The 25,757-nt window shown below is 38.0% G+C and overlaps 1 protein-coding gene and 1 long non-coding RNA gene across 51 annotated transcripts in view; both read left to right on the plus strand.

The window, feature by feature from the left end:
- The window catches only part of TRDN (triadin), a 415,022-nt gene that overhangs the window by 207,731 nt on the left and 181,534 nt on the right, over positions 1–25,757 (plus strand). For all 50 annotated transcript variants that reach the window (XM_070376309.1, XM_070376300.1, XM_070376303.1 and 47 more), the window contains 2 exons: positions 6,463–6,522; positions 10,291–10,350. In XM_070376309.1, coding sequence (XP_070232410.1) covers positions 6,463–6,522; positions 10,291–10,350 — 120 coding nt within the window. The remainder of the gene's footprint in view (positions 1–6,462; positions 6,523–10,290; positions 10,351–25,757) is intronic.
- On the plus strand, positions 14,877–23,912 carry LOC138989135 (uncharacterized). The gene is made up of 2 exons (XR_011465325.1): positions 14,877–19,567; positions 23,771–23,912. It is a non-coding gene; the product is annotated as an uncharacterized lncRNA (long non-coding RNA).

Here is a 25,757-nt window from a genome sequence, read left to right on the forward strand (position 1 = left end):
TGTCAGCCTTTACCTACTGGACAGGAGTAGGCACTCAGCAGGCACCTCCTTCGGCTGGCATTGAGAGTAACTCTTGCATACTCATCTCAGAATTCACATGCCATTGTCCCAGGAGCAGCTTTTGCACTTTCACGTGGTGCTCTTGGATTTGGGCCTCTGCTGCCTCCCTTATATGTAGAGTACATCATGAGAAATGCTGGACTGGATGAAGCACAAACTGGAATCAAGATTGCCGGGAGAAATATCAATAACCTCAGATATGCAGATGATACCACCCTTATGGCAGAAAGTGAAGCAGAACTAAAGAACCTCTTGATGGAAGTGAAAGAGGAGAGTGAAAAAGTTGGCTTAAAGCTCAACATTCAGAAAACTAAGATCATGGCATCCAGTCCCATCACTTCATGGCAAATAGATGGGGAAACAGTGGCTGACTTTATTTTTCTGGGCTTCAAAATCACTGCGGATGGTGATTGCAGCCATGAAATTAAAAGATAAGTGCTCCTTGGAAGAAAAGTTATGACCAACCTAGACAGTGTATTAAAAAGCAGAAATATTACTTTGCCAAAAAAGGTCCATCTAGTCAAGGCTATGGTTTTTCCAGTGGTCATGCATGGATGTGAGAGTTGGACTATAAAGAAAGCTGAGTGCTGAAGAGTTGATGCTTTTGAACTGTGGTGTTGGAGAAGACTCTTGAGAGTCCCTTGGACTGCAAGGAGATCCAACCAGTTCATCCTAAAGGAAATCAGTCCTGAATATTCATTGGAAGGACTGATGCTGAAGCTGAAACTCCAATATTTTGGCCACCTGATACAAAGAGCTGACTCATTTGAAGAGACCCTGATACTGGGAAAGATTGAAGGCAGGAAAGAAGGGGACGACAGAGGATGAGATGGCTGGATGGCATCACCAACTCAATGGACATGGGTTTGGGTGGACTTTGGGAGTTGGTGATGGACAGGGAAGCCCGGTATGCCACAGTCCATGGGGTCGCAAAGAGTCGGACAGAACTGAACAACTGAACTTAACTGAAGTGAACTACGTCCCTTAATGAAAGTGAAGTGTTAGTCTCTCAGTCAGGTCCAACTCTTTGCAACCCCATGGGCTATAGCCCACCAGGATCCTCTGTCCGTGAAATTTTCCAGGCAAGAATACTGGAGTGGTTAGCCATTCCCTTCTCCAGGGTATCTTCCTGACCCAGGGATTGAACCCACGTCTCCCACATTGCAGGCAGATTTTTTACAATCTGAGCCACCCTGTCTCCACCCATAATGCCCCTAAATCCATGTTTTAACTGTAAACTTTATCCCTTGTTAGTATCATACCCAAAATTCCTCATAGGAATAGTTTAAAATTCAAACCCTGGCAAAGGGTTTGACTTAAGGTTACCTGATCATTTGTTGATTTGTTGACATAAACCAACTGTTTATGTAAAGGCTCTGGGCAGTCACTGGAAAATGCTCTAGAATTTCTGGTTGTGAATTGTTGTTAGTAGCTGATAATGAGAAAAACTGACTTGTAAGAAAAATTCAGCATTCACTAAAGGAAAAGTCAAGGGAAAGACTGGATTCTGGTTCTGAAAAGCCAGTTTAGTTTACTCCATATAACTCAAGTGAAGAGTTTTGCTATTAAAGTAACCTAGTTACAATGTAAAGAGAGGTACTCCCACCATGTGCCTATAATGTTGCATTCCTTCAAGAGTCCCAGATAAAATTTGAAGGCAATTTTTGGGGGAAAAAAAGGAAAAAATGAAGAAGAGTATTATTACTGAATCCTTTTACTTTCTTAGTCTTCATTGCAACATCGTCACACAATCTAGTGGGGCACTTGACACCCATCACTCAGCAGCAGCCAAAATTCCTCTTAAAACATAACTCATCACAATACAGTTACTCTGCTTGAAACCTGTCAGTGACTTCCTACCTTACTCACAATAAAATGGAAAATTCTTATTGTGAACAAGATTCGATGTGATTGTCCCAGCTACATCTCTGACCATTTCTCTTCCCATTCTCCTCCTACATCTGCCGCTTCAGCCACTCTGGTCTCCATGCTCTTCTTTGAATATAGCTAGAATGCTCCTCTTTGAAGATCTTGGCACATATGTTGCCTCTGCAGGAAGATTCTTCTCCCTAGGAGCCTACTTTTGTTCAAGTATCTTTTCAAATGGTGCTCATTCAAAAATGTATAACCCTGTTCCTCGTAAAAAAAAAAAAAAAAGCCACTTCCCATTCCCTCATACTCTAATCCTCTAACCTAGCTTTGTATTTTTTCTGACCCTTATTATCATATGACTTTATATACACTTATATATGTATTAATATATAATGCATACATATAAACATAAACATATTCGTTAAGACTTAAAAATGGACTTTTCTCTAGCCTTAAAATATTTTAAGCCATAGCAATGGGATAACATAAGCAGCTATTTACAAATTGAAAGCTTTTTGAGTTAACTGTTCTCAGAAAAATTAGGAAATAGATGCAAGATGAGACATACTTCCTTTGGAGAAATAAAGGAATAGACAAATGAAGAGAGACTTGAGTATATGCTACTCATTCCCTCTACCTTTTATGGTTGAAGACAGAAGATTTGCTTACAATTTCATTATGCAGAAACTACTATTTATAGAATAACCGGAATCCACTTCATTCCAACACAATGCCCCTTTATAACATGTTAATTCCTATTTTTTTTCTTAAAGTTTCACAATATATAATATTCTTGATATAGCCTCCCTCAACACAGAAAAATAAGAATTAATGTGCATTTACTCAGATCAACAAATGTCACACTTAGAAAAACTGAAGATTTTATGTAGTCAGATTTTGATTGTTTCAAAAATATAGTAATATATGCTATCATTATTCTTTTGGAACGTCCACTCTTGTCCAAGCACTTTGGCTCAGTTTCTTCACAATAAGTTGGCAAGGTAGATTTTACTAGTTCCATTTTTCAAATGAGGTAAATGAAATTCCGTGTGTCAGAGCACGTTGCAATGTCACAACCAGAAGGGATCAGAGACAGAATTCAGACCAAAGTCACCCGTGCTAGCACCCTCCCATTGTCTCGTGTTTCATTCCTCTCTGTAGATAACAATGGAAAGCTCTGATAGTCATTGGTGTAATTGAACTTATCTGTTTCTGTGACGTTTTCCGTGATGTACTGTGACCGGGGCTCCAGGTCAACCTCTGCCACTCTAAACAAACAAGGTGACGGTGAAGAGCTGTGTTGGAATGCATCGTTATGAAAGAAGCACGTCCTTATTTACTTAACTGGGACCAAGAATACGTCAATCCTGGCCACAGAGAGTTACAAAAGCATGTAAATTTTGGATAATCTCTACACAAGAAAGGCATGAGGGGGAAGAACAAAACATAAGATGAAAATGAAGCATTTGCATTTGTTTGCTCGTTTTGCTAGGAACAGGCATCTTCAAAAGCTTTACAATTATAATTAACTATTGTGCATTCTCTGGCTTTGAGATGGCATAAAAACATTTAAAAGCAAGAGAAAAGCCCATTGTAAGGGCTTAGGAAGTAAAAAGTAAGTCATTTAATTTTTCTTTCATCTGATGTTAATTTATGCAGAAACTAATAACATACTTGTGGCTCAGAGCTGCTTATTGTGGACAGAATTTCTCTCTCAGCCAGTCTTTCCTGTGATCCCTACCAGATAGAGCCATCATTTCCCAGCCTATGACACTTTGTCAGAGAAAGGCACTATACTGATAAGTTCACACTCTATGGACACACTCAATTGCGAACCCTCTGAGAACCCATGATATAAAATGTCCTAACTCTTCTCTAGCTGCAAACAAATTGGAGGAGAGCATGAGGAGTAAATTGGATATGTGGGTGCATAGTCAGGTGGAAAGAAAGGAGGATTGTTGACTACTGAAGGAGAAAAATGTCAAGGGAAGGAGAGTCTTCATGTAAGAAACATGGATTACTTTTATATCCAAGAAGGAGATAATTAAATTGTTGTACCTTTTATAAATGAAAAATTTAATTTCTCTGCTGCCAGATCACATAGAGAATAGATGGTAGTACTTGAAGAAATGCAGGGATCTTCAGAAGTTGATATTTTAAATAAATTAACCATGAATAAAGTAAGTCCCATAATGACAGCTTAAAGGTCTAATTCATAAAAATGTTATTAAAGTACATTATTTATACCTGCTTTTTGTGGATTTCTGTTCTTATTCACGACTCTTTCAGTGTATGGCCATAATCACAGGAAGAGTGTATAATGGAAGCATTAATCAATCTGAACTAAAGCAAGGATACTGTATCACCACAATAAAATCCCAGCTATATTAATATAAAGGGTAGAATTTATTACACAAAGTAATTCTCTTTAAAAAAAAAATGAAAAGAATGTCTTCCATCTTATAGCCTCAAATACCTACTTTCATTCCCAAGTTTAATATAAGATGAACTAATTATCATGAACTTTTAAATAAAATATTTATTCATCTACATTATGAAACTTAGAGACTCAGATACTAAGTTGGATACTAAATTGTGATCTTATCATGTGATCTTATCCTGTATTTATCATGACTATGGCATTGATTTTTAAGTTAGGCTAAGAAATATTTACAGTTAGTCTCTGTGTTAATTAACTCCTTTTCTGACATGTAGCATCCAATGGTAATGTTTATTAGCAAATGCCAATTCAATTGTCTGGCATATGTATCTATTTAGATAAGATGAAAAATTTCCTACAACATAAAATTTCCTCCAGAGAAGCTGAAAGTACTGATACTTAAATCAAAAGTATATTTATTCAGAATTTTAAACATGATTTACATATTTAATATGGATAAACCTTTAGGAAAAAGCAAAGTAGAATTCACTTGGTTTATTTCTGACTCTAGAACTATCAAAATCTGACTTCCTGACTTTCTACTTCTGATTAGATGAGCTGTAATGGTACGCTGTAGATACATTTAGACAGAGTGTGAATATATTTCTCCCTACCACACTAACTTATCTCTAAGAGTCATGAAAAGAGGTTCTTTATAAATTATACGTCTGACATTGAAAGAAAGGGTTGTGTTTGATCTTGTAGGTAAAAAATCTCTATACCTAAGGGAATGAATTAATTCCTGTATTTAATAAGATGCAGTCATTAGTAGGCAACTTAAGCATTCATACTAGAACTACACATTGAGTTTCTTCAGCATAGTAACAATCTCATAATAGTTCTGGGTAATAAAAATCTTCGAATGCCTGGAATTTATACTTGAGGAGACAAATTACAAACAGAAAGGTATTTCAAATATAAGGTAAATCGCACTACTAACTGAAGATAAAAATCAGTCAGTTTCCGACATTAACTGTGCTTACAGCTGCCTCACACCTAAAAGTACTGAATATTCCATTTTAACAACTGTGTACTTCTACATGACTTTGTCATCTGAAATGAGAGCACTTACCAGAAGAGTGTCCAGGGATGTCTAGTTGTTGCATGGCTATCACTGGCCACCATTTGAGTTTCCTTCTGCCCCTCAGACCAAGATTTTCTCAGATCTCTGAAAGACAAATCCCCCATGAAGAAGTCTAGAGGCCCCACAAAGTGTCAAACCACTCTGTGTGTCAGTCAGATTTACTGCAACCTCTGGGTGAAAAGACAGTCTGAGCACACGGATTGATAGAGCCACTCAGAAAGGCCACTGGAACTTATGTCCCCAGTACAGTGCCAGACAAATGTCACCAGACTCCAAATGTCTGTTGACAAGAGGCAGATTTGAAAAACAGTAAAATCAAAATAGATATCATTAATGGCCTATTGTGGGCCTCCCTGGTGACTCAGGCAGTAAAGAATTTGCCCATAATGCAGGAGACTTGGGTTCAATCCCTGGGTTGGAAAGATCCCCTGGAGAAGGGAACAGCTACCCACCCCAGTATCCTTGCCTGGAGAATTCCATGGACAGAAGAGCCTAGTGAGCTACAGTCCATGGGGTCGCAAAGAGTCAGACACAACTGAGCGACTAACACACACACAATGGCCTAATGTATTATTTCTAAGGAGACTGAACATATGAAAACAAAAAGTAATTCTTTTAGCCTACCTGCAAAATCATTCCTCTGAAATTATATTTTAATTTCCAGTATTAATATCTTATTTTAGGCACTAGACAAACAACTGTTTGGTTCAGAAAGCTTGAACTATCTTTTTCACTTTTTGTAAAGAATATTAGCAGCCTACCATTGCATGCACTTGCTGTCAGCCAGCCACTGTGCAGAATGTTTTGTAAACATTATCTAACTTTAAAGGAAGTACTGTTATTTTACAAAAGAGAAAAATAAGGCTTAGTGAGATTAAATCACTTGCTCAAAGTCACAAAACTATCTGGAGGCAGAATTAACTTTAACAGTAATCCTTTATTCAAAACTTGATTTTCCTTTTGTACTACATTTTCCTAAAGGGAATATTTTAAATTTCTTCTCTAGAAAAAGAAGAAGAAAAGAAGAAAGCTGAGAAGAACGTGACTTCTGAAACAAAAAAGAAAGGTAAGCAATTTTAAAGCTGCTGCTGCTGCTAAGTCGCTTCAGTCGTGTCCAACTCTGTGCGACCCCATAGATGGCAGTCCACCAGACTCTTCCATCCCTGGGATTCTCCAGGCAAGAACACTGGAGTGGGTTGCCATTTCCTTCTCCAATGCATGGAAGTGAGAAGTGAAAAGTGAAAATGAAGTTGCTCAGTCGTGTCTAACTTTTAGCAACCCCATGGACTACAGCCTACCAGGCTCCTCCTTCCATGGGATTTTCCAGGCAAGAGTACTGGAGTGGGTTGCCATTGCCTTCTCCAGTTTTAAAGCTAACATAACTTAATTAGTATTCATTTGTAATGTTACTGTTAAAGCTGTTCTTTCTAGGAAAGAAATTCCCTTAACAATTTTAGTTATTGTCCTTAACAAACAAATATAAATATTCCAAATGAAGTTGAGATTGATAATTTTTAAAAGAAAATTCAAGCCTAAACATTCTTAAAATGTGTTCAGTCAGTTCAGTCACTCAGTCGTGTCCCACTCTTTGCGACCCCATGAATTGCAGCACACCAGGCCTCCATGTCCATCACCAACTCCCGGTGTTCACTCAGACTCACGTCCATTGAGTCGGTGATGCCATCCAGCCATCTCATCCTCTGTCATCCCCTTCTCCTCCTGCCCCCAATCCCTCCCAGCATCAGAGTCTTTTCCAATGAGTCAACTCTTCACATGAGGTGGCCAAAGTACTGGAGTCTCAGCTTTAGCATCATCCCTTCCAAAGAACACCCAGGGCTGATCTCCTTCAGAATGGACTGGTTGGATCTCCTTGCAGTCCAAGGGACTCTCAAGAGTCTTCTCCAACACCACAGTTCAAAAGCATCAATTCTTCGGGACTCAGCTTTCTTCACAGTCCAACTCTCACATCCATACATGACCACTGGAAAAACCATAGCTTTGACTAGACGGACCTTTGTTGGCAAAGTAATGTCTTTGCTTTTGAATATGCTATCTAGGTTGGTCATAACTTTTCTTCCAAGGAGTAAGCATCTTTTAATTTCATGGCTGCAGTCACCATCTTCAGTGATTTTGGAGCCCCCAAAAATAAAATCTGACAAAGTTTCCACTGTTTCCCCATCTATTTCCCATGAAGAGATGGGACCGGATGCCATGATCTCCGTTTTCTGAATGTTGAGCTTTAAGGCAACTTTTTCACTCTCCTCTTTCACTTTCATCAAGAGGCTTTTGAGTTCCTCTTCACTTTCTGCCATAAGGGTGATGTCATCTGCATATCTGAGGTTATTGGTATTTCTCCCGTCAATCTTGATTCCAGCTTGTGTTTCTTCCAGTCCAGCGTTTCTCATGATGTACTCTGCATATAAGTTAAATAAACAGGGTGACAATATACAGCCTTGACGAACTCCTTTTCCTATTTGGAACCAGTCTGTTGTTCCATGTCCAGTTCTAACTTTTGCTTCCTGACCTGCATACAAATTTCTCAAGAGGCAGATCAGATAGTCTGGTATTCCCATCTCTTGAAGAATTTTCCACAGTTTATTGTGATCCACACAGTCAAAGGCTTTGGCATAGTCAATAAAGCAAAAATAGATGTTTTTCTGGAACTCTCTTGCTTTTTCCATGACCCAGCGCATGTTGGCAATTTGATCTCTGATTCCTCTGCCTTTTCTAAAACCAGCTTGAACATCAGGAAGTTCATGGTTCACATATTGCTGAAGCCTGGCTTGGAGAATTTTGAGCATTACTTTACTAGCATGTGAGATGAGTGCAACTGTGTGGTAGTTTGAGCATTCTTTGGCATTGCCTTTCTTTGGGATTGGAATGAAAACTGACCTTTTCCAGTCCTGTGGCCACTGCTGAGTTTTCCAAATTTGCTGGCATATTGAGTGCAGCCCTTTCACAGCATCATCTTTCGGGATTTGGAATAGCTCAACTGGAATTCCATCACCTCCATTAGCTTTGTTTGTAGTGATGCTTCTAAGGCCTACTTGACTTCACATTCCAGGATGTCTGGCTACCATCGTGATTATCTGGGTCATGAAGATCTTTTTTGTACAGTTCTTCTGTGTTCTTGCCACCTCTTCTTAATATCTTCTGCTTCTGTTAGGTCCATACCATTTCTGTCCTTTATCGAGCCCATCTTTACATGAAATGTTCCCCTGGTATCTCCAGTTTTCTTGAAGAGATCTCTAGTCTTTCCCATTCTGTTGTTTTCCTTTATTTCTTTGCATTGATTGCTGAGGAAGGCTTTCTTATCTCTCCTTGCTATTCTTTGGAACTCTGCATTCAGATGTTTATATCTTTCCTTTTCTCCTTTGCTTTTCACTTCTTTTCACAGCTATTTGTAAGGCCTCCCCAGACAGCCATTTTGCGTTTTTGCATTTCTTTTCCATGGGGATGGTCTTGATCCCTGTCTCCTGTACAATGTCATGAACCTCCGTCCATAGTTCATCAGGCACTCTATCTATCAGATCTAGGCCCTTAAATCTATTTCTCACTTCCAATGTATACTCATAAGGGATTTGATTTAGGTCATACCTGAATGGTCTAGTCGTTTTCCCTACTTTCGTGAGTTTAAGTCTGAATTTGGCAAGAACGAGTTCACGATCTGAGCCACAGTCAGCTCCTAGTCTTGTTTTTTTCTGACTGTATACAGCTTCTCCATCTTTGGGTGCAAAGAATATAATCAATCTAATTTCGTTTTTGACCATCTGGTGATGTCCATGTGTAGAGTCTTCTCTTGTGTTGTTGGAAGAGGGTGCTTGCTATGACCAGTGCGTTCTCTTGGCAAAATTCTATTAGCCTTTGCCCTGCTTCATTCCGTATTCCAAGGCCAAATTTGCCTGTTACTCCAGGTGTTTCTTGACTTCCTACTTTTGCATTCCATTCCCCACTAAAATGTGTTACTGATTATTTTTTTTCCTTCCTTAGTAATGATACTCAATTCTACTTCATTATTTTTCTTGATTATATATATGTCACTATTACTATTCAATTTAGTTTAATAAAATGGTCTATCAAAAGAGCAAATTATTGAATATATGGGAAAGAAACTAGTTGATTGGTTTGCTATTTTGTTCTTTTTGAATGCATTATTTGCATTTTCAAATAGTGCATCTGAAGTCCCAAGTGATCTCAAGACTTTTCTGAGCTTTTGACATGCTTATGGTGGCCTGATAACCCAGAGAACATTCAATATACCCCTTTTAATATCCTTTAGAAAAACTGTTGGATTATATCATAATTAACAATGTTATCTAATATCCGTACAATCATGAGAGATTATTTCTTTGACTTAGTGAAAACGTGTTCCTTCCCTGAAAGGAAAGCACACACAAACTACTGTTCTGTTACAGTGGTGCTAGTTCAGTCATATTTGACGTGACTATTGACTCTAATTTAGAATCACTGTATACAAGATGAATTGGATGTTAATAGCAGTAAAATGTGCCCTGAAATAGGAGAAAGCAATGGCAACCCACTCCAGTACTCTTGCCTGGAAAAATCCCATGGATGGAGGAGCCTGCTGGGCTGCAGTCCATGGGGTCGCAAAGAGTTGGACACGACTGAGCGACTTCACTTTCACTTTTCACTCTTATGCACTGGAGAAGGCAGTGCAATGGCAACCCACTCCAGTGTTCTTGCCTGGAGAATCCCAGGGACAGAGGAGCCTGGGTAGGCTGCCGTGTCTGGGGTCACACAGAGTCGGACATGACTGAAGCGACTTAGCAGACTTAGCAAACAGATGTTTATAATTTTCTCATTTTACTGCCAGACAAAGAAGATGTCAAAATGAAAACTGAGAAGGAAACTGCCATGGATGTGAAAAGAAAAGGTATTGTACTTTCTTTGCTTCCTTGGATTATATCAGGATGCTCGTTAATGATGGAATCTTGAGGCAGTGTAAACAGATTTAATATAGTTACTTGAATCTGTCCATGTACAGGATGTCAAAGCAAAAAATTCTTAGTACAAGGTTAAATAGATAGGAGACCAGAAATCATTCTGAAGTCTGTCTCACTGAAACCAAAGCAAGAGAGATTTTAAGAGCTGGAAAAGGGTGGGAGGATTGTAAGCCATCTGTGTTTGCTGATTGAGCTTACTCAGAAGCAGAGTGAACTTTTTCTTATTTTCAAGTCAAGAGAGTACTTCTGCAACTTGGAGCAAGGCTCCCAAGGGAATTAGGTTCCTACCCTCCCACAGAACCTGGAGATGGATGCACTATCTTTCTTGATGATTATATTTCAAAGAAGTGGCTTCCACATCTCTGAAAAAAGCACTCTAGGTTGTAAAACTAAAAGAAGGCTTTTAAGAAGATTTATGTCTTGAAAAAGCAGAGAAAAAATTTACAATTACAAATTTTCTAAAGTAAATGCTGCGAGAAAAGAAAGGTCAGGAGCCTAAGGACCAGAAGGTGCCTAAGTTTAGTGAAGCTGAGGAGAACTTTAAGGCCATCTTTGTCAAGACATAATGAAACTGAGAAGAGCTACATAGTATAACTTTGCAAAGATGAGAAGTGAAGAACACAAAGATAATAATGCATTCCATTAAGAAATAGTGTTGTTCAACAGTGTAGATTTTTGCTTTAAATTTAGTTCTGCTTTTGCTCTTGTTCAAACATGAATACCTGCTTTTATTCAAGTTAAGCTTAAATCTAGGTGAAAAAGATAGTAGTCCCAACCATTATTGTTTGGTGTAAGTATTTTCACCCCAAATATTTCCTCCACTACTGTCAGTGATGCTTGAAATTCCACCATTAGAGAAACTCCATTTCTTTGAATTATGAAAGAATTGTCCTCTATTAAAATGCAGATCTCTTAGGGCCTTTGTGCATGGGGTAGCAAACGAATTCCTCTGAGCTATATTAACACAAAGCAAATGAGATTTCCTGATCTTCCCTGTGTGATAATAAGCTGAAAACAATGCCATTGAAAATGAGTCAGTAGGTAAGCTTAAATGAAGGTGAAATTGAAGAGAGCTCCAAGGTAGGACATGGTGTTGGGAGAGTAGACTGGGCTGGATGCCATTAGTGAAGACTTCTCTTAGGAAATAACAGCGTTGGTTGGGAATAGAATGTGGTAAAGGAGAAAAAGGAGATCATAGGATGACAAACTAGACATGGATTACTCTTGGTAAGTAGTAAATAAGTAGTAAATAGAAATTACAGAAAATCGTGCTATAAGTAGGGTAAAATGTTGTAAAATACATGACTGCTTGGCTTATGAAATAATCCAGGAAGAGATAGTCATGTGTTCTCTGATTTGGGGACTTGACTGCCAATTACTTTGAACTTCAATTATTATTATTATTATATTAATTTTATTATTGAACATTCATTTATCTTGTTTTGTTTAAAGCATCTTTATTCTTCTAGTGAAATGTGCATCTTGCAGGAAGGGGGACCCCTTCCAGGGCCCGAAACTGGGCTCTTGTCTAACACTGGGAAATGAATTGTCCGAGGAGACACATGTGCTGACAAAGCAAGAGATTTTATTGGGAAAGGGGACCCGGGTGGAGAGCAGTAGGGTAAGGGAACCCAGGAGAACTGCTCTGCCACATGGCTTGCAGTCTCAGGTTTTATGGTGATGGGATTAGTTTCCTGGTTGTCCTTAGCCAATCATTCTGACTCAAGTCCTTCCTGGTGGTACACGCCTTGTTCAGTCAAGATGGATGCCAGAGAGAAGGATTCTGGGAGACGGTTGGACATGTGGTGTTTCCTTTTGACCTTTCCCGAACTCTTCCGGTTTGTGGAGCCTTATTAGTTCCCTGTTCCTTACCAGAACCTCCTGTTGTAAAATAACTCAAGCAAATGGTTACTATGGTGCCTGGCCAGGGTGGGTGGTTTCAATCAGTGTACTTGCCCTAACATTATCATAAGAAAGGGAAAACACAGTTCTTACCACATGATGATACTGAGAGTTGATTGCTTGGATCACTGTATCTGTGACAGCTATATGATTGAGTGCTAAAGAGAAACACGGTTTTACCTGGGCCATCAGTTTTACTGAAGTGTTTGCAGAGGAAAGTTTTGAATTAGAATTGTCAAAGTCTTTATCACAGGTGTGAAAAAGCAAAATCCTGAAAAATGCTTTCGGCAAAATGCAATGGTGTGTATATGGTGGTAGTTTTGATTTGAATTTTGTTTTTGAAGGGAAAGGCACCACACTTTTCTGTTCAGAGAGTGATGGGAAAATCCGATACGTCTCTGCTACTAGGAGACCTGTGTTATTAGCACAGCAGTCATGTCAGAGTGCGATTGTACACCACTGGCAAGAGAACTAATTATGCCAGTATCCTTACCTGCAAGGCCAGTGCTCATCCACTGAAGCAAGGTCTGAACTGGGTGACTGCACAGCATATCTGGGGAGGGCTGCTCAGCAAGTGTGGAAAAATCAAGCTTGTCCCTGGAATCATTTTTCGGTTTGTTTATATGTCATTTTTACATTTAATTACATGAAATACTATTGGCTTTTACCAATCAGTTCAAATTCCTGATTAAAATATGCACAAGTTATTTGTTTGCACGATCTTAACTTCCAAATGGCTTCCCAGGTGCTTAGTGGGAAAGAATCCTCCTGCCAGTGCAGGAGACCCAGGAAACCCAAGTTCAATCCCTGGGTTGAGAAGATGCCCTGTAAGAGGAAATCACAACCTGCCCCAATATCCTTGCCTAGAAAATTCCATGGACAGAGGAGCTGGTGGGCTACAGTCCATGGGATGACAGAGTCAGACATGACTGAGCAACCGAGCACTAACACAACTTCTACATACTCAAAATTGTGTTTGTATGTGTGTGTATGAGAGAGAGAGAGAGACAGACAGACAGAGATATTCAATTAGTGTTGATCTCCAATTCATGTTTCTTTTTGTTCTGTGCTGTTCTTAGTCACTCAGTTGTGTCTGACTCTTTGCAACCGCATGGACTATAGCCTGCCAGTCTCCTCTGTCCATAGGGATTCTCCAGGCAAGAATACTGGAGTGGGTTGCCAACCCAGGTCTCCCACATTGCAGGTGGATTCTTTACTGTCTGAGCCACCAGGGAAGCCCATGTTTCTTTTCAGAGTTTAATAATTTTCCAACTATATTTTCATGAGAGAGAAATATGCTTTAAAAACAGCCAGTTTGAAGCTAATTATTAAAATAGTAAAAATTTCTAGAGATAACAAGAGAAACTGAGAATAACCTAAAATCTTAAAAAGCTGCAATTCGTATGTTATTTTTTCCTAAAATAGTTAGAAGAACACAGCAGAACATCTGATAGCATTATTCTAGTCCCAAATAGTAGCAAATCTGCAAGATGTGAAATATGCCTAGATGCTTATTTAATATATGGGTTTTATCACAGTATTTTTTTATATTTCTATTAACTTTCATATTAGTATGATTATAGAGCATATTTATACGTTATATTATTATTTTATTTTATTGCATTTATATTTTACTATTATATAGATGCAAATGAATTTAAGGCTTAAGTTCTGTTTCATAAAAGAGCTTCTAATGCTTGAAACTGGTAAATCACACTTTGTTAGTGATCTATTAGGGAAAAGATAGGTGGGATTTTATAGGAGATAAAGTTGCTAGTCCATGAATTGAAACTGGATAACTGATACATTGGGATTTAGTATAATAATTTCTTGTTTGCATATATTTGAAATTGTCCACAGTGAAAAAATCCAAATATGTCATTCTAAAAATATCAATTGAAATGAAAAAAAAAAATCACCAATATATTTTTACAATGTTATGAGATGTGTTTCACCCTGAAGAAATACTATTTTTAAAAAAGCAAAGACGAAAGGAAGTAAAAACTTAAAATCTTCCTTATGTTTGTATCAGGCTTAAGTGCTAGATTGGAGAAGGAAATGGCAATCCACTCCACTACTCTTGCCTTGAAAATCCCATGGGCGGAGGAGCTTGGTGCAGGCTACTATCCATGGGGTCTCAAAGAGCTGGGCACGACTGAGCGACTTCACTTTCAGTTTCACTAAGTGCTAGATATACGTACCACTCTAGTTAATACAAGCGGTAGGGGTTATGTACAGGGAACTGGATGCACAAAAAATTGTTGTAAGGACAGGAAAAATTGGTATCAAGAGACTACATTGGATTATGGAGCAGCAAAGATTATCTCTTGGCCAGGAAACTGCTTTGTTCTTCAAAGCTGCCTCGAGGCCTGTCTTTCCACACCCACAGACTAGATACTGAAAGTGTTGAGGCCAGACTCAGCCACTCACTCACATTAAAGTGGCCTTGTTTGCAAAAGCATTCCTGCCTTTTTTCAGTCTCTTATAGGAGCATCTAAATAATAAAATTTATTATGCTGCAAGGGAGTCCAGAAGACAGTTTTTTTTTTTTTTTTTTTTTTTTTGCATTCCAATTTTTCCAATTGGAAGGAGGGAAGAATGGAAGTTGAAAGAGGCTATCCAATGTGTCTGTAATAAAGATTCTTTCAGAAATGTTGTAGAAGATAAAATTCATATATGAAATGGTTTTGAAGACCTGAATTGTACAATGACTAAACCTATCTTTGAGTTCCCCTAAAAGCTACAAAAGATGGCTCAATCAAACAACATAATAAAATTGGGCAATTTAAGGTGCTCACGAGACACAAATGTAATTTGTTCTTTACATAAACTGTAGCAACATGATTTTTTCCCGAAGAATTATCTGAATAAAAGTATAAATAATAAAAAGGATCCTGAAAAACCAGGCTAACTTTTCTGAAATAAGCTACTAGAAAAGGATGAATTCACTCATTTATTCTTACATGCATTCCTACAGGAAATAGTCATTAAATGCCTATATTGTACCAAGGGCTTAGTATACCTAAAGGTGGATAAACCAATTAGGCCCTGGCCTAATGGAGCTTACAGTTTGATATGGGAGGCATACATTGACTGAGAAAACATAATGTCCACATGTGTAACACGGGGTAAGGGACTTGGAGGAAACAAATCTGGGCAATAACAATGGGAACAATGGGTTCATCAGCCTCTCTCAGAGACATTTATTTGTAATCCAGTGTACTGGAAGGATCCAGGCATTGATGAGGACATCTTTATATGTGTTAATGTGGTGTGTATATGATAGTGTGTATATGTATGATTTGTGGGAGAGGAGGTACAAGGGGTCAGGATATGCAGGGACATTTTACCTGTGTGCTTAGTCATGTCTTACTCTTTGCAAGCCTATGGAGTGTAGCCTGCCAGGCTCCTTTGTTCATGGAATTTTCCAGGCAAGAAATACTGGACTGGATTGCCATTTCCTTCTCCAGGGCATCTTCCTGACCCAGGGATCGAACCCATGTCTCTTAAGTCTCCTGCATTGGAAGGCGGATTCTTTACCACTTGCACTACCTGGGACATGCACAGGAGTTTGAATTTATTAAAAGTGTGATGGGAAACTCTTGACGGGTGTTTACAGTGGAGAGAAATGTTTTGATTTGTATTTAACACAGGTACTTTCCCATTTAGATAATAGGGTTAGAGGGAGAAAAGAGAAGAGGTGCACCAATGCAAAGATGGGGTCATTTATTGAAATGGGGAAGCTGTAATGGAAAAAACCTAGAATTCAAGTGTGTTGTTTCAGGTATATATGACACAGCATAATTCATTTTTTAAAATTTTATTAATTTATTTTTGGCCACACCATGCAGCATGAAGGATCTTAGTTCCCTGACCAGGGATTGAACTAGTTCTGGCATTGAAGGTGCTGAGCCCTAGGCACTGGACCCTAGATTCCTTTCATTTTCTCAACTTTTGTATCAGAAACTATTTTAAGTACTTTATACATACTAACTCTGGAGAAGGAAGTGGCAACCCACTCCAGTATTCTTGTCAAGAGAATCCCGTGGACAGAGGAGCCTGGTGGGCTGCGGTCTATGAGGTCGCACAGAGTCGGACACGACTGAAGCGACTTAGCAGCAGCAGCATATATACTAACTCATTCGATCTTTAGGAGAAATAAATAAGCTCTTATAATAATCCTTGTAAAATTGAGACACTGAAGACAGAGAGGGGCTTTCCAGGTGGTGTGGTAGTAAAGAGTCCACCTGTCAATGCAGGAGGTTCAAGAGACATGGGTTTGATCCTTAGGACAGGAACATCCCCTGAAGTAGGAAATGGCAACCCCTGCTCCAATATTTTTGCCTGGAAAATTCTTTGGACAGAGGAGTCTGGTGGGCTACCATTCATGGGGGTTTCAAAGAGTGGGAATTGACTGAGCTACTGAGCACAGCACAGCAAGACACAGAGAGGTTAAGTAACTTGCTTCAGACACACAGTAAATGTCAGGACCAGAACATTAACTCTGGCGGTGTGGCTCCACAGCCCATATACTCCAAGGAGTCAGAGAGGCGGGTCTGGAATTCAGAGCAGATACTGAAGTGAAACCATAAAAACAGCAGTCCATTTAGATCAAAATTATTGTCCTGGGAACACATGAGATCACCTGGAGAGATTGTGTCAAAAGAAGAGAATAGAATACAGAATCAAGACCTGGGGAATTCCCAACATCGAGACATTAGAAAATGGAAAATAAAGTAATAGGGACTAAAAGGAATTGGGGGAGAGGTTAAAAGAAAAGCAAAAGGGTTTGGTAATAGAGACATTTTAGAAATGGATGTTTCAAGAAGTTAAAAATTATCACCTTGGCAAATGTCACTTAGAAGTTGTGATGTGATGACAGAAAAGACAAGAACAGTGAAAGGATAAATCCAGATTGGAATGGAGATCCAAAAATGAGAATAAAGTAGTGTTTCTTTCTTTTATATGCGTGTGTGTGACTGTATAAGGAGTAAAGAGTCTTCAATTTTGCTTTGGGAGGTGAATTTAGTGCCTGATAAACAGATTTGTGAGAGACTGCTGCTTAAAGGGATGAGGTATAACTGAAAACATAAGAGATAGATAATTTAGGATTAATTGATAAGCTCATAGGTAAGAAAAACAATCTGCCTTTTTTAGAGATAGCACCACAGACACTCCAGTAGTAAAAAGTTGTTATTTTCAAATTATGAAGAAGCATTCATCTAGACTGCCTTAGGAAGGAAGGTATACATTTACAAGATATACAATATAAGATTAGGAGGCTGTTGTGGTAAAACTAAAACTCCAATAGTAATACATTCTGAATTGAAGGACTCAGTTTTAGAAAATATGTGTTTGTGTCCTTGATGCTTCAGTTCAGTTCAGTTCAGTCGCTCAGTGGTGTCCGACTTTTTGCGACCCCATGAATCACAGCACACCAGGCCTCCTTGTCCATCACCAGCTCCTGGAGTTCACTCAGACTCATGCCCATTGAGTCAGTGATGCCATCCAGCCATCTCATTCCCAGTCGTCCCCTTCTCCTCCTGCCCCTAATCCCTCCCATCATCAGGGTCTTTTCCAATGAGTCAACTCTTCACATGAGGTGGCCAAAGTATTGGAGTTTCAGCTTCAACATCAGTCCTTCCAATGAACACCCAGGACTGATTTCCTTTAGGATGGACTGGTTGGATCTCCTTGCAGTCCAAGGGACTCTCAAGAGTCTCCTCCAACACCACAGTTCAAAAACATCAATTCTTCGGGACTCAGCTTTCTTCACAGTCCAACTCTCACATCCATACATGACCACTGGAAAAACCATAGCCTTGACTAGATGGACCTTTGTTGGCAAAGTAAAATCTCTGCTTTTCAATATGCTATCTAGGTTGGTCATAATTGAATGGCAAAAGGTAAGTTTGTGAAATACAGCAATGTATTTAAAGAATCATTCATTTCAAGTGGGAGGGGACATGGGTAGACATATGGCTGATTGATGTTGATCTTTGGTAGATACTAACATAATACTATAAAGCAATTATCCTTCAATTAAAAATAAATAAATTAAAAAAAATCATTCAATTATATTACTCCATTAGAACTTACATTAAAATACCTTTGTGGTAATGAGTTAACTAGATCTGATTAATCCAACTTGTGCTATTTAAAAGAAACAATCGAATCTATTTCCACAGAATATTTTCAGTTACTGTATAAGAAAGAAAGAAAGTGAAGTCGCTCAGTCATGTCCGACTCTTTGCTTCCCCATGGACTGTAGCCTACTAGGCTCCTCCATCCATGGAATTTTCCAGGCAAGACTACTGAAGTGGGTTGACATTTCCTTCTTCAGGGTATCTTCCTGACCCAGGGATTGAACCCAGGTCTCCCACATTGCAGGCAGACGCTTTACCATATGAGCATCAGGGAAGCCACATAAGGCAGATGCTATTAAATTCTGAACAAACTAAAACCTTTAGCTATTTGATTTCTCCATAGAGGATCTTCCTTTGTCATTGATAAACTACAGAAAATACTTGACAGAGCCTTATAGCTTTGAACATAGCATTAAAAACTATGCCTACCAAACATAGGCTATCATCTTTTACTTTAAGAAACTTTTGTAATATGTTTCTCTACCTACCAGAGCTCAAAATAATTTACAGACTGTGACAATATATTTATTTGTAATTAAAAATAATTTTTGAAATATTGTTGTGTGTAGATATAGATATAGTTGGCAAGATAATATATGGTATCTTTCATATGTGTTCACTGTTAAGTTTCAGTCTAAAAGGGCAACCTTCTATTTTCCAAACTTGTATTTTGAGAAGATTATAGCTTTTATGTTCACTCCATCTTTTTTATATTTGAAAAGCACTTGATTGTAGAAAGTTATCTTGTATTTGAATTTTGTATGTTGTACATACCCACTTGGGCAAGATTTGACAAATGCATCAGCTTGTCATTATTTGTTAGACAATTTGAAATCTAGAATAATTTTTTTTAGGGTTTTATGTATTCTGTGGTGATTTACCAGTTAATATCAATTATACAGATACTTCACACACTTATGAGTGATATTGGAACAATTATATTAAACTGCAAGGAGATCCAACCAGTCCATCCTAAAGGAGATCAGTCCTGGGTGTTCATTGGAAGGACTGATGTGGAAGCTGAAACTCCGATACTTTGGCCACCTGATGCGAAGAGCTGACTCATTTGAAAAGACCCTGATGCTGGGAAAGATTGAAGGTGGGAGGAGAAGGGGACGACAGAGGATGAGATGGTTGGATGGCATCCCCGACTCAATGGACATGAGTTTGAGTGAACTCCTGGCGTTGGTGATGGACAGGGAGGCCTGGTGTGCTGCAGTTCATGGGTCGCAGAGTCAGACACAACTGAGTGACTGAACTGAATTCAATGTTCTAGATGAACGTATTTTAAAAACTGTTCAGACAAATAAATAATTGGGACTCTGGCATAAATAGGTCCTAATTTAATTAGTAATTCCAAGCCTTGATTTCAGGTTGCTCCAAAATTATAGGGCAACAGTAGATTACTTTTAAGTAAGCTTTTCATTCCCAAATAGATTAGGTTGCAAGTATGAGTTCAGATGATGGCAGCCTGACTATATTTAAAACATTTACAATGCTTGAATTGCTTTGAAGTCAAGAGAATCTATTTTCCAGTGTTTTGTAATCACAGAAATCATATAAGACAATAGTTGCTCATTCTTTTGAGGATGAGTTTTGTACTGGAAAGTCAAAACTGAAAAGTTTTGTACTGAAAAGTCAGCTGACTTGTTACCTCTGATGATCCTAGATTGCTTCTTATATCACATCTGGATTAGCCGGATAGAAGCTAAAATACTTCAGAGGGATTTAACGTCATGACATGCTGTGGGATCTCTGAGATAATCCCCCATGTTCTAGCCTTCGTTTGAACAGTACAAAAGTGTGCTTGGGCTCAAAGCAGAAAGGACATAAAGGAGTTTCGGTTTAAAAAAAAAGAATTTTAAAATAAATTTTTAAAACTCAGAAAGGGAAAAAGTTCATATTAAAAATTATTCAGGAAAAATGATATTCGGGCCTGGAAAAAGTAAATGAGTATACAAAGAGACTATTTTTAAGTCTTTTTAGTGTTTCTTACAAAGAATCCAGACTTCCCTCTCAATGAAGAGAGAAATAAAATCAACCCTAAACTTGAGTATGAGGGAGTTGTGTTCTGATCTGTGAAGATTTTCAACAAGAAGGATTGAAATACATAAGAAAAAGAGTAGATAAGTAGAGTATTTCTTCCCTGTATGCATCCACATCATGATATTTAAATATTTCCTGTACCCATATAAGGTAAATTATTTTGATCACAGTTTATATTCAGAATGAATTATTTTCTGAAGAAACAAGAAACAAAAACAAAACTTAACATTAAAACATTTTCTCTTCCCAACACCATGAGTTAAATTTTAATGAGATTATACAGAGTGGAACAGGAAGTGAAATGTTAGAAACAGTTTTTTTTACATGGGATGATTTTGACCAGTTTATTGGAAAATTATGTAGCCTGAGTTTCCCTTGTGATCTTAGCATATAGATGCAAAATGCCCAGTAATTTTTTTTGTATCATGCATCCTAAAAATCCTCAAGATTTTTCTTTCAGTAAAAGTAAAGCTTAAAACATTTCAAAATGATATCTTACTCAATTCCATCTCTCTTGGAATTCCAAAAGAAGATATTCAAAATAAGTTAGTAAGCTGTGCCAATATGAGGGCTTTCCAGGTAGCTCAGTGGTAAAGAATTTATCTCCAACGCTGGAGCCACAGGAGATGTGGGTTCGATCCTTGGGTGGGGAAGATCCCCTAGAGTAAGAAATGGCAACCCGCTCCAGTAATCTTGCCGGGACAATCCCATAGACAGAGGAACCTGTGGGCTACAGTCCATGGTGTCACAACTGAGCAACTAAACATGCATGCATGTGCCATATAACATACCATGGTAGGAAATTTACCATATATACCAACTGAAGGACTATGCAAGGCCTGAACACCAAGGAAGCAGGAAGTCTTGGAGACCCTCTTAGGATCTTGCCCATCACAAGTGTTCTTATGAATGATCAGGTCACATTAATGAAAGAAGCCATGGAAGACAGAGTACTCTGAATAATAATCCTGGAAAGAATAAATTAGGCATTTGGGATTAACATTTACATACTGTATATAAAGGGCTTCCCAGATGGCACTAGTGGTAAAGAACACGCCTGCCAATACAGATGTAAGAAATGCAGGTTTGATCCCTGGGTTGGAAAGATCCTCTGGAGGAGGGCATGGCAACCCACTCCAATCTTCTTGTCTGGAGAATTCCATGGACAGAGGAGCCTGGCTGGCTAATGTCCATAGGATCGCAGAGTTGAACATGACTGAAGTGACTTAGCACAGCCAATATGAGTTATTTTTATCAAGGCACTTTAAAATGATAGTAGTAACAGTCAAATTTATTCACTGTGCTCTCATTTAATCCTTACAACTCTTGAAGTAGGTATTATAAAACCTGTTTTATAGAAAGGGAACTCAGGGTTGGAGCAGTTGAGTGTCTTGGCTGGGGTTACTAGTTAGTAATTGACTAAAGGCACTAAGAAGCTCACTAGATAAAGCTTACTGTCTTTAACCACTTGACATCTTTCCAACTCTATGAAATGCTAATTGTAGATTGCCTTAGTGTCTTTTACTTTTCTTTCTTTCTTCTTCCTTTTTTTTTTTTTTTTATCCTAATTCTCTTGAGATCATATTGCAGCTAGGCATTAAGAAAGGAGGAAATAAAGAAGATGTAAGTCTGATTCTTTTTTCTTGTAGAAATTATGTCTTCTTTCCTTCTTTCACTCAACAAATATTTAATCAGTGCATAACATCTCCAAGGGAAATTTGCTAAATATTGGAGACCTAGCAATATAAAAGATGTGGTGTGTGTGTGCTCAGTCGTATCCAACTCTTTGAGACCCTATGGACTGTAGCCTGTCAGGTTTCTCTAACCAGGAGATTTCCCGGACTTTTTTGAATATTGAAGTAGGTTGCCATTTCCTCCTCCAGGGGGGGTCTTCCTGATCCAGGGGTAGAACCCATGCATCCTGCATTGGCAAGCAGTTTATTTACCACTGAGCCACCCAGGAAGCCCCAAAAGACATGGTACTTGTTCTCAAAGACCTTAGAAAAGAAGCAGAAAGACATTTATAAGAGTTTGTAAACTCTTTGAGCGCTGTCACAGTATGGCAAATATAAAAGCTCACACTGAGGATAAGTATAGAAATTGTGTCTCTTTTAATATGTTGGTACCCATTAGAGATTTAGAATAGGAATTGTGTCTCTTTTAGTATGTTGGTACCCATTAGAGATTTAGAATAGGGATGCCACAGGCTTATGTAATAACCTAGGTGCATTTATCATATTTTTAAACAGCCAGTAGACTGGAACTCATAAAATTTTAACAGTGGTTTATCACTAGAGATACTTACTTTCACAAATGGCAGACCCTCTGAAATAGAGAATTTATTGGTTTTTGCAAATACAGTTTCAGAGTAAAGTGTCTTTGAGTTCATCTTGACCTAGGGGTCAAATGATATCATTAGAATGAGGTTTATCTCTCTTCATTTTTAGACTCTGTTTCCCTGACGTTGGCCCACGTGATTGCAAATTGGCCATATCAGATATGGCCTGCCCTGCATCCTCTCCTATTCATGTCCTATGAGAAAAAGAATAGACTGGCTTCCTGAGAGCTCAAACAGAAAACCTGAATTGAGTCACATTGGTTCTTACGGATTTGTTCCTGAGCTAACCTTTGTGATGAGAGTGAAGGAATAATCTGATTATTTTAGCTTAGACCATAGGTCCTATCCCTTAATCAGAATGATTAAATAACTTGTCCAAGATATTTGGACTGAGATTGGAAGAATGAAGTTGATTCCCTCAAAGCTAAATTAGGATAATAACACCACAATGAGGTGGAATAGTTATTACATGAGGAAAAAACCCAACAACATAAGAATTCCCTTCAAGAAGCTATTTCTAGCTGGTGGAAATATGGATAATTTTATTTTTTAATTTATTTACAGAATAGCATAAGGAAATTTTTTAGCTACCATCCGTGAAGAAAATACTTAAGTGTTTTAGAAAGCAACTCAAAACAGACTAATGTAATATAATGTAGCCCCCCAAAAGCAAACGAAATGGCAGGTTTCTTCAATCAGAACATTACGGTCTAGAGTAAAGAATGAAATCTTTCCACTGTACCTTGCCGTATTAGAACCTTCCTTGGATAAGGGTCTTTAATTTTAGAAAATATTTTAAAAAATAAACCGGATTATATTCAGAATGGACTACCTTGAGAATGTAGGCATTTAATATGGAAACAAGAAACCAGAGTGGGCGTCACCATGTTTGTAACCTTAATGTGCTCTCCTATTTAGGTGTACTTACTCTTTACTACCCCTGAGGGTTAGGACTCAATGGTTGAAATTAAAAGAAGATACTCTGGGATGTTCAAGATAATATAAGAAGTCTTTTCAGTCAATGAAGTCTAACATTCCAAGTGTTCAAGCAGAAGAATGGGTATGTCTCTGTGATTTGTGGAGGTTAATCTTACAAGGAGAATTATTATGTTAAATTTAAGGAGACTCATAAGATTGTATTTTTTCACAATTAAATATCAGGCTAAATTAAACTCATGTCTGAATTAATTTTTGAAGTGCAGTATTTTTTTTAAATGATGATTTTAATTTGGCCATTTGTCAAACTCCTAACTGATTATTATTTAAAAAAAAAAAATACTGGCCAAGAGTTGATTCTAGGAAATGAGGTCATAGTCAATGTTTACTGTATATAACCTAAATTCAGACTTTTTCTCCTGTCTGTCTGCTATAGCATAAAACATTACTCTGAATCTAATCAGAGTATGTTTTATTAATGTCTGCATAAACCCAGGACACTATGAAAAAAGAAAGTAAAATATGCAGCATATATGGAAAAATGATTAATTGCCCTCAGGGTAAAGAAATATCTTGAAACATCTCAGAAGGAAAACTCCAATGACAATGAACTTAAAGTAGAAAGGATAGTATAACAATGGTAATACAAAAGACAGGGGAAATAAAGCTTTCAGACAATAAGAGTTTTCAAGCTGGAAAATATGAATTGTGATTATGCTTTAGGAAATTTGCCTGTTACTTATGAAGAAGACATGGTGGGGCATATATAATACTTCTGTAATCAAAAGAAATATTTTTTCCTCGAAACAATTTCCGTTTTAGGTGAAAAAAGTAGCAATTATGTAAGTCAATCATAGTCCTATTAGCTATCTTATCATAGAACAAAAGTCAAAAAGATGAACAAATGAAAAGGCCATTGCTAAAATACCTCAGAATCAGAGGCAGATAAAAATAATTATCCTGAAAGATACTGTACTGATGTAGAGTTGGGTACATACTCAAGTTACACAAATCAAAGGACAGAGGAAAAAAAAAAAAAAAAGGGCAATATAAAATATGTGAAATATGTCTATTAAAAGAATAGATGAAATGCTTGGGCCCTCTTCTTCCTAAAAATAGGTATATTCACTATATTTATACTCTTAGAAATTCATATTACCTATTATTGCTCTATTATGCCTACATCCAGTGGTTCAGTGGACATTTTTCAAGTAAATACTGAATCTTTTGAAATGGTGCTGCCAAGTGATTCTGTTACCTTTTTAGGAATGGAAGCCTAAGAGTTCGCTGTCTCCTTTCTGAGGCTACTATTGCCAAGCTTTTCTCCCCTTTTCAATCATTCTTCACCCTTTCACCCTTTTTCTCTATCAGCTGAACATCTTGTTTCCTAGTTCCCTTAGAAAATAAAACTTAGAAGACAGATTTCATGAACTCTGACCATGGAATCCACTAATGTGCTTCATCCATCTCCTTACAGCTCCTGCCTTCTTGGCTGAATACAATGCAATGCAACACAATACAATACAGTAAGATGTTCATACAAGAACAACTTTTGCACTTGTGCACAATAAGCTATTTTGGTCTGCTAGCTCAGGAATGTTTCTCCAGCAATTCTTTGCTCTGAAAACTCATTTTGACTTCTACTGGTCATTCCCAGCAGCCTTTAATGTGCTATAACATCTCTTATACATTAAAACGCACATCCTGTTGTTGACAGCAATTTGTCTCAGATTAATGTCCCATTTCTCAAATCCCCTTGAGAAACTAAACTCATTATGGGTTGTCTATACTCTTCTCCCAGTCTTGCATGTATTCACTGTATGTAGGCTTTTGAACTCACACAATTCTCGTTAAGGGCACTACTGACCTCCACATTACCACATCCAAATGTGGATTCTCAGTTCTCAAGAGCATTTAATAGCTGATCCCTCTTTCTTCACTCAGCCTCTTGGACAATATTTTCTCCTTT

This window comes from Bos mutus, chromosome 9 (genome assembly GCF_027580195.1).
Source record: "Bos mutus isolate GX-2022 chromosome 9, NWIPB_WYAK_1.1, whole genome shotgun sequence".
In the NCBI taxonomy this organism is placed as follows: Eukaryota; Metazoa; Chordata; class Mammalia; order Artiodactyla; family Bovidae; genus Bos; species Bos mutus.